Source organism: Trichoplusia ni, chromosome 5 (assembly GCF_003590095.1).
Source record: "Trichoplusia ni isolate ovarian cell line Hi5 chromosome 5, tn1, whole genome shotgun sequence".
NCBI lineage: Eukaryota > Metazoa > Arthropoda > Insecta > Lepidoptera > Noctuidae > Trichoplusia > Trichoplusia ni.
In genome coordinates, this window is record NC_039482.1 from 6,126,224 (window position 1) to 6,135,594 (window position 9,371).

The 9,371-nt window shown below is 31.9% G+C and overlaps 1 protein-coding gene across 2 annotated transcripts; it reads right to left on the reverse strand.

The window, feature by feature from the left end:
- Positions 1-107: 107 nt before the first annotated feature.
- On the reverse strand, positions 108-9,310 carry LOC113494211 (longitudinals lacking protein-like). 2 transcript variants are annotated; one of them, XM_026872436.1, is made up of 5 exons: positions 9,111-9,310; positions 8,820-8,932; positions 7,979-8,065; positions 5,052-5,216; positions 108-4,490 (listed from the first exon to the last, which is right to left on the reverse strand). In XM_026872436.1, exons 2-5 carry the CDS (start codon positions 8,913-8,915, stop codon positions 4,434-4,436), a joined length of 405 nt encoding a protein of 134 aa, XP_026728237.1. In that variant the 5' UTR covers positions 8,916-8,932; positions 9,111-9,310; the 3' UTR covers positions 108-4,433. The 2 variants fall into 2 exon arrangements, with proteins under 2 accessions (XP_026728237.1, XP_026728238.1); XM_026872437.1 differs by having other exon boundaries at positions 5,052-5,198; positions 9,111-9,308.
- Between the last annotated feature and the right edge of the window lie 61 nt (positions 9,311-9,371).

Here is a 9,371-nt window from a genome sequence, read left to right on the forward strand (position 1 = left end):
CCAATCATCCTACGTTCGCGGTATTCATTAAATTCAACTTATCTTGTGGGTGTATTCCTTAGAGACAAATCCAGCATAGCAATAGGAATTGGAAAAAAAACACAAAATTATTATAATTAATCTGTATTATCTAAAATTACAAATCTTTCATAATTTCAATCATTACAACTAGTTACCACATGATTATTCAGCACATACCATTAACTTTGTCTAAAAATATCAGATTTACATTTTTACAACATTTGCTAACCATTTACATCGAGGTTATTTATTACCTGAGGGGGGGGGGGGAGGATCGGTAGAATACAGTACTATAGGCAGTCATAATAAAATGCTTTAGTAGGGAGTACACTCTTAACATATGAAGCAATTCTCTTAGCATTATTTGATAACTGGTGTCTTTGATAAACAGCATTGTCGGTAAAACAGTAAGGGCCGATTTTTCAATCATCAGTTATTTTCTACCTGAGGAATAAATATGGCCGTTTGTCATATTTTCTATACAAAAGCTATCAATACGTCAAATATATTCGTCAGAAATCTGCCTTTATCTGGCGATTGAAAAATCGGCCTTAAGTCTGTTTTACCGACGTCATGGTTTTGCTCAAATAATACTAAAAGCACTGTTTAGGGGACCTACCCTCAAGTCTTAAAGTTATGCTAGTCGTGAAAGCGGGAAAGCACACTACACAGTGTAGAGCGGCATCTCTCTTCCTCAACTGTAATATGATTTTAAGGTGTGTTGGTAGGCCCTCAAGAGTCAAGGTCCCTTGGTCAAATGTGATACTAAGAAGATCGAGGTTTTAACCTAAATAGTACAGTAAGGTAAGCTCACACAGAACTATTATCTATTATATAATCTTTTATTAATAATGTTAATGTTATTTAATATCTCGATTAAAGTATCACATGAACCGAAAATCGTAGCAAATACAGAGAAAAGTGAACAAAAATGCGACATTTAAGAATCGTGCTGAAGTTGTAACTAAGAGAAATATAAAACTTAAAGACTAAGGAATCGATATAGCGTGTTTAAAAATATGACTCGAGGCATACTTTATTATAATAAAATTGTTATGTTTCAAATATTCACTCAATTATATTAATTTCTTGTGAAAGGTGAATTCGAACAAACTTGATAATTGCTTGTGATTTCATACATCATATAGGCTCTATTTATAAACGCGCTGGCACAGAGTAAATTGCACCCATTACAAGATATTAAAACTAAAAGTTTACAATTCAACACAAAATAATATTACATCATCAAATCATGTTCGCAAAATTATCCGACAGTGAAACAAATAGAATTCAATTTCACATATTGGTCCCAACATGTCAATTATGTTGACCGCATTGTTCGTACAACGGGATTGAGAAATTAAAGATGTATTTTTATCATTTATTTTGTGTCAAATTGTAAAATAATCCGCGAATTTGTTCTACATATTAATAAAAACCAAACATTTGTACTAGAAACAAAAGATTGCATTGTTTTAGAAATTAAAATTGATTTTACACAATTTATGTCATTTTTAATCTTCAACTTGGCATTCATACTAATCGTATAAGAAGGTAGAACGATATTCTTACGCAAGTATGTCCAGTACAGTCACGAGCAAAAAAAGACGAAAAAAAAAATACAATTCGAGATTGTAATGATAACTTATCTAATAATATGAGCTGTCAGTACTTACAAACATAAAATAGCGACGCTATATTCAAACGAAAATATAAAAATAGACCATGGACTTATCCTCATGACTGTACAAGGTATTGCAGAGCTAATTCTTTCCTGTAAGTTTACACGGTCCACAAGAATATTTTTTCGGGCTTTATTCGATTTTTTTCTAATGTATATTGCAATGCGCTTATAAGACAGTGTATTTAATACATACAAGAAATTATTATCAACACCTAAAGTATCTAAAAGCATTGTTATACATAATTATTGCAAATTGTATGTCGACTTTGCTGATCAAGGGCTCTAAGTGAGTTATTATTTTCATTAACCCTCAATTTTAAACAGATAAGGTACCTAAATGCTTACAAAACTGATTTATATATTATTGTACTCTAGTAAAATAAAGGTTTCCTATGATTTTGATATCAACCGAACTAAACACATAATACATAGCATGTCATATGCTATAACTGATTTTTGAGCTAAAATTGCCTTCGAAATGACAAGTCAAAGTTACACATGACTAATAGCAAAATGATTGTTAATTCTATACTATTTGTTCAATTGTATAATGTCAGCAGTCTAGGACTAATACGTTAAACTGAATGCGTAAAATCAAATGTATAGTACAATTTTCTCTAAAACTACTTGAACAATTGTCATGAATTTTATTCTAAAAGTTGATTCAAAAGTCGACATACACATTATTGCTGTATCTAAACATCTGTAAGGCAACCATTGGTGGAGTGGATAGTTTCTAACGCATTGATGTGACAGCGTGGGTTCGATTCTTGGTTAAGAATTCGTCTTACGGTCGATTGAGAAAATGTGATTTTCGTAGATAATTGTATTAATTGTAAGTTGAATAAATATGAAATATATATTTTTGGGACTGGCCATTTAATCAACTAGTTTTAGGTGACATGTAATAAATATAGTAGCAACATATACAGTATGTTCCGGAAAAGCATCGTTAAAATTCTGCTTTTCAGAATAGTATTCATGATAATGGATTTATTACAATCTGGAATCTTTGCACTGATGTTTTATTAAAGTTATGTTGCATTATCATGTACGTTTTTTAATATAATTTCATACCCGTGTTAATATATCACATCTCTCGTCTACCGCAAGACATAGCGAAATAGGGGATTGGTGTTATTAAATACTAAATTACTTTGGTTGCTAGGTAACTTACGGAACAAGGCAGGAGCGTAGCCAAGAATCACGTTGACACTGCCACATCAATGTTTGGCGTACGGTACTAAGTATATAATGCTGTGAGAATTCGTATTATGTTGCTGGTTTTAAGAATTTCAACCTTAAGTCAAGTAGTTAAAGTTGTAATTCGTAGGGCAAGATTTATTTTGAGTTAACATGTATTTTTTTCCATAAATTCGAGTTTACTTTATTTGATATTAATTAAATTACTCAAATACTACATCTGTTCGTCAATACGAAAGCGAGTCACGAAATGTATACCAAATTGTTAGCTTCAATACGAATTGCCACAGCACATAAGTCACATTATATGAAAATAACACATTCTTCTAACACTATAGCCGGTTTTCTCATACTTATACATAGTAAAAAACACCCAAAACATGAGATCCTGGTGACAACCAGTTTCAATGTGATAAAAAGCAGTGTGAACACAATTCTATTGAAAATAGGTCGAAGGTTAAGTGCCAGTGGCGTAGTTAGCAAAACAATGTTGGCATTAAATGTTGGTTCCAGTATTGGTAACAACATTACTTTGTAAGCAGATATTGGTTGTTAAGTTTGGATCCAATATTGGTCAAACACAATCAAAGTTTTTTCTTAATTTTAATTACTTAGATACTAACTGTTTAATAATATTTTATTGATATAACATGTATTTTTATGAATAGAGTACTATATTAAAGATAATTGGACCTATTATGCTTTTCTATTTGGGATCATTTGAGATTCACGTGCAATTTGAACATTGTAAATATGTATATTTGAACTTAGACGCCACTGGCTAAAGAAACGAGACGAAGTGCAATGGGGGTAGTTAGTTATTATAATTGTGGTACATAGATATCACTCATTCTGTTAAAGACATTACTTTGATATCACACATTTAAACTACACAGATTTTATTGCGATTCTAGTACTAAGGCACATTATTACTGTGATGCACTAATAATATAGAAAAGCACTTTTTCAGGGTATGTAATACGCACCTCAAGGTAGTAAAAGGCACTATAAGATCAGTGACTGCTACAAAAACGATTAAAGAGGGACTCTTAACGTTGTGAAAGCGAGATGCCAATATACAAATCGTAGCGGCCTCTCGCTTAGACAACGACAGCAGTTTTTCTTTAATAATTAATGTAAAGTGCTGATCACCAGATCTTCAACTCTAAAGCAACGCAACTTATTACCCTAAGTGCTGTTTTACGTCAAAACACAGTACCTCGCAACAAAAAAAAAAGGATTATTACGATTATGACAAAAAACTGTAAAACTATCAGTATAAAGACCATAAGAGAACGCAGGAGCAAAAAAGTTGCAGTTTTTAATATACTTTCGCAGATAGTGCTATGAAGCAAGATCGCAAATTAAAACCTTATTTTCAATTCAAGAAGGCTACGAAATAATGGTAGAGTTTGTATTAAATATGTGTGTAACATCTGAAACAGAATGCTTACTTCTACGTGTACGTGTTACTGTATCTCTCGTACATAATGTTCACTATTGTCTTTACACTCGCTCACTAGGGCTAGCCCTCTCTCTTGATGCTGGGCATCTGTGGTGGGGGCTCGGCTAGGCCCTTCACCTGAAATAAGAAAAAAATATTTAGTTATTAAGCGTTTAACAGGGATATGTATTGTTAGAGATACAAGAGAGTTGTCTAGTGCATGAATAAATCAAAAAGTGGATAGTTTCATGACGATGAACTGCAATGCGCTGAGTATAGCTAAGAAAAATATCGTGGATATCTTAATTAAAAAAAAAAACATATTTTGATAAAGATGAGCATTAATTGGAAAATGAACAACTTAACAAACAGATAAGATATATAAAATATGTACATCTACATTATTTAAGGCTCATTTTGACAAGACGAGAAAATCTTACAATATATTAAACATGAAAGTTTCTTACTCTTGTTTGTTACTCTCACTAAAGAACTACTGAACGGATTTGGCCAAGATTTGGTACACAAATAGTTTATACCTATACTAACACATAGGATAGCTTTTTTCCCGATTGTATGTCAATAATTGTATCAAAACTATCATGCCCGGCAATCTATCGCAACTAGCACAATTTCATCTAAATAAGCCTTACACTCTAACCACTATAAAAACAGCTAATAAACGATAGTTTCCAGTACCTTAAGCCGGGCCGCAGTCTTGAGGAAAGCCGGCAACTGTTCCTGGGAGACATTCACCTCTCCCGCGTACATGAACTCCAGGATGGCTTGCAAGTGCAGGTAGGACACATCCTTCAGAATTATTATAGGGTGCTTCGATGGATTTTCCTGCAAGTGTTCATGCTCCTATATTGACAATTGTTATTGTGAAAATATTGTTTGTATTTTTTATTATTAGTACATAAATAAAATTATGGAAGTTTATGATATATATTTATATCTAATATTTACATCAATTTGTCTTTTTCATGTAAAAGGATTGCACAAATATTGTGAGCAAGGGAAACTCAGAATTATGCACGAATTTGTGGAACACAGAAATAAAATATATTTTTAATGCAGGTATGCTTGCGCCATGTCCATTTCTGAAGTATCTGTTGATACCTAATGATTTAGGTTAATCATGCATTTTTAAGAGGGTATACAAATTGTAATGGGCTAATTAGGGCTAAAATTGTATAAAACATACTGTAATAAGAAATGAAACAACGAAGTAATTAGGGAAATTAAGTCTTTAAGATTTTTCCTATTAGATAAATCAATATTTAAATATATACATTACAAAACAACAAATATATAACTAGAAAAAAATATGCAGGCTTATGCTTTCACACGATCCATACCTATTAGTGATAAAAAATAAACGGTTATTGCGCAATTGATGCAAATAATTATACATTACAGCGACATAAAGACGTCATAATATAATTGGTTAAAACTACTTCATAAGTCTAGAAAGTATTGTACGTGAGGCATATTTGAACGTTATTGATCCTTTAACTAGTACCTGGTCAGGGTCATAGATAATTGGAGTCTGTGGAATAGGTATACCCTTTGGGTAACGGTAATAGCAATACATATTGAATATAGAGCAGAATGTAAAATGCAAACCTGTCTCTTAGTATTATACGAACATAGCTATTGTTTAATATAATATCTTGCAGGTCTAAGTTTAAAAGATCCTAAATGGATTACAATTTTTCAAATTCTAATTATTCCGAATAATCTATAATAAAATAACAGCTTGACTGCACGGATAGCCAATTGGTTAAGGTCACCACGCCAATCCCAATTTTGCGGAACATGTGGCGAGTTCGATTCTCGCATAGGACATGCGTTTGTGTGATCAACAAATGTTCGTCTTTAGTCTAAGAGTGTTTCACATGTGGCTTCAATTTATGTATGTAATCGAATTTCTTAGTGAGAGAGATTAAGTAATTCAAAAAGTACTGAAAACTTCATCAGGTTCGATTAAATGGCCTTAATCCAACACCAAGACGACTAAAACCGCGTGACAAAGCTAGTAGCAGTCATAAGAGCCCAAATATAAGTAAAATTCTGTGTGATCGGCACACGCTCACAGTCGGGTGTCGTGTTCCAAGCTAATTTACTAAAACATCCTGTATAATACTATTGCATATGTTTACTTTTCGTGTCCGTAACACTCATGTTTAAACTGTCAATGTAATTAAATACTTCAATACTGATTTTATGATGACTTGCTGTGCTATGACACAGTTTGCCCGTAGGAATTTTTGATTGATATGCTGGATTTTTTGTTTGTTTGTATGTAATGGTTGTATAAGCATATTTTTAATAAAATATTGTTTATTTGTAGGCTGCAAGATACGTAAACATTAAATTTATACTAATAATAAAACATGATTTTGAATCATTACTTTTTTTTAATATCTGACCTGTTTGCTTCCACTTCAGTAGAATATTAAAAAAGAAATACTTTAAGATAAGTTTATAATAGATAATTGTCATCATGTTCAAGGTCAAGGTAGGTTAGACTGAAAAGCAATGACTGCATTTTTCTACCATTTGAAATATTTACTGTAAATGTTGCTTAGCCAGCACAATGACATAGATGTGACATTACTTATAACATTTTGCAATTTTATGTTATTGAAGCATTTTGAAATGGAATGAATTTAAAGTTTAAACATTATGAATGATCATTCATAAATGTTAGTTATTATAACATCAAGTATACTATTCAATTAATAATTTTCAATAGACATTTTATTGCCTCATTGGACGGTAATCGAAGCTTTCTCTTAAGTGACTGCTTTAATCAGTTAAACTAACAAATAAACATAAACTTAGCCTTCTCAATAACTTGCTAACCATCAGATCTTAAAGCATGATACTGGAACGGAAATCTGAGAGTGCAATTGAATCGCTTTTATGGTAGCAGTTCTGCTATATGATCTGACAATACAGGCAGAGTTTCAGGATGTCATTCGCGAGCTTCAAATCTCCTAATAATGTGAGGTACTATCATATTAAAAACCAGCAATAAAACTGTACAATCTAGTCTAGTCTGCCCTCTTCACTAATGTCTTATTGAATTCTTTTGTTGATTATAAAGTAATTATTTCATTAATATGGTGTAAAGCAATAGTGAAAAACTGGCACACCATGCGATTTATCAAGGCTTTTTATCCATATAAGAGAACTACAGGCAAATAATCTCTGAAGCCAGATTTTTAATCAACAGTACTATAAGAAAATCAGATTTAGCCTTGTTTATTTATTTATTTATTATTAAGGCACATTAACAATGTAAACACAAACATATAATCATACAATTCAAGGCTATAGAGATCAGTGTTTACATCAATAACAGATGTTTAATTTCAGGGATATACAATATAGATTCCCTTTTGTAAGGCGGGGGAATCTTCATGAACACCTTCTTCCTCAGGGGAGGGAATGGGTAGTGTCAGACTGTTACTGACTAAACCAGAACCGCCATGGAATGTCATCTGCGCTTTATGTGAATGTATGGCTATTGGCAATGCAATCCTTCATACAACAATAGAGATTCCCTAACATTATTTGCATAGCATTTGGCTGATTGATACCTTATATTAGCTCACCTCTAATAAGCTTTTGAAGTACGGACTACAGGCTGAGAGGACCATCTTGTGTGCTTTGCATGTTTGGCCTTCGCATGCCAGGGTTACCTGCAAAAAACATATTGTTTTACCATTCATGGTACATTTGTATAACTGCAATCTTCAGTAAATTTCAAGATTAGATTGATTGATTAAGTATAATAATTAACATTACCTATATCAAAATATCTTGGTGGAGTATTTAGTACATTCTTTCTAATTTCATAAGGAAATGGAACAAGTTACAAATATTATTAAATTTGTAGTTTAACACCTTTGAAAATGCTTGCAAGCAGCACTTATTCTAAGCTTTATAATAAAATATGTATATTCATTTTATTATAAAGTCGACCCCTAGATAGTTGGGAAAAGGCTAGGCCGATGATGATGATTATATTAATTTTATTGTGTATGAGGTTTCTGTTATGATAAATATTTTTATCTCTGTCAAACAAAAACTGAGGGTCAATAAAGTCGTTCTTAATGAGTTTATATTGATTATTTCTTTTTTATAGATACATTAGTTAATAAGCAAGGTATTTACACAACATACATATAATAAGTAAATATTTACATCAGAGTATACACAGCTAACCATAATATAGACATCATTCAAACACCAATTGATGATGACATCTGAATATGATTTAAACGTTTCTATAGATGTCTTCACATAGGCATGACTTAATCAATACTCAAAATCAAAACTTATTCCATGTAACCTTAAAACATCGCGATCTTTAATAAACTCGAATTTACCCAAACAATATAGGTTATAACTGTTTGTTTGTACACAAATATATTATTATTTCATCGTACTCACGTCCGTAAAGCTCTTTTCATCTCTCAAATGCCTGAAAGATGTCACCATATTTGTCTGGAAGTCGTTCCATTTGAGGAAGAATTGTTGATCACCCATTTCGGTAATTTTATACACTGAAATACACAAATATAATATTGAAAACAATCTAAAACACAACAAAACAGAAGTTTTTAGTCAAATTGACGCCATAGAAACACAGTCGTTTAAATTTTTACATTAAACCTTCACAATTAAATAGTGCACTTTAAATCGTTTACCTACGTCACAACTTGCAATAGAAATGATGCTTACCTACGATCACTTGGTTACAATAATAATTTTCAAATTTTGTCCCCGCAAACCAAATAGGATTGATGTACAAGGGCACCGCGTATTATTTCGAAACTATCAGTAAAAGTTAGGCAATTGAATCTCAAAATAAAGACGCTGTCTCGCATAAATTAGCTAGCGACTTCTTTCTATTTCTTAAAAATTCCTTCATTCACCTAGTTGGGTTGCCAGAACCGAAACAATTTTTACACTAAATGTGAGTATAATTTTGTAAATCCTGTG

What these genes read in the sequence shown, in the direction of transcription:
- LOC113494211 (XM_026872436.1), bottom strand. Translation starts at nt 8,915, where the DNA reads ATGGGTGATCAACAATTCTTCCTCAAATGGAACGACTTCCAGACAAAT. An exon ending in ACTTCAAAAGCTTATTAGAG is followed by an intron (nt 5,217 to 7,978) that starts GTGAGCTAATAT and finishes TTGTCAATATAG; the next exon opens with GAGCATGAACACTTGCAGGA. An exon ending in AGACTGCGGCCCGGCTTAAG is followed by an intron (nt 4,491 to 5,051) that starts GTACTGGAAACT and finishes TTCTTATTTCAG; the next exon opens with GTGAAGGGCCTAGCCGAGCC.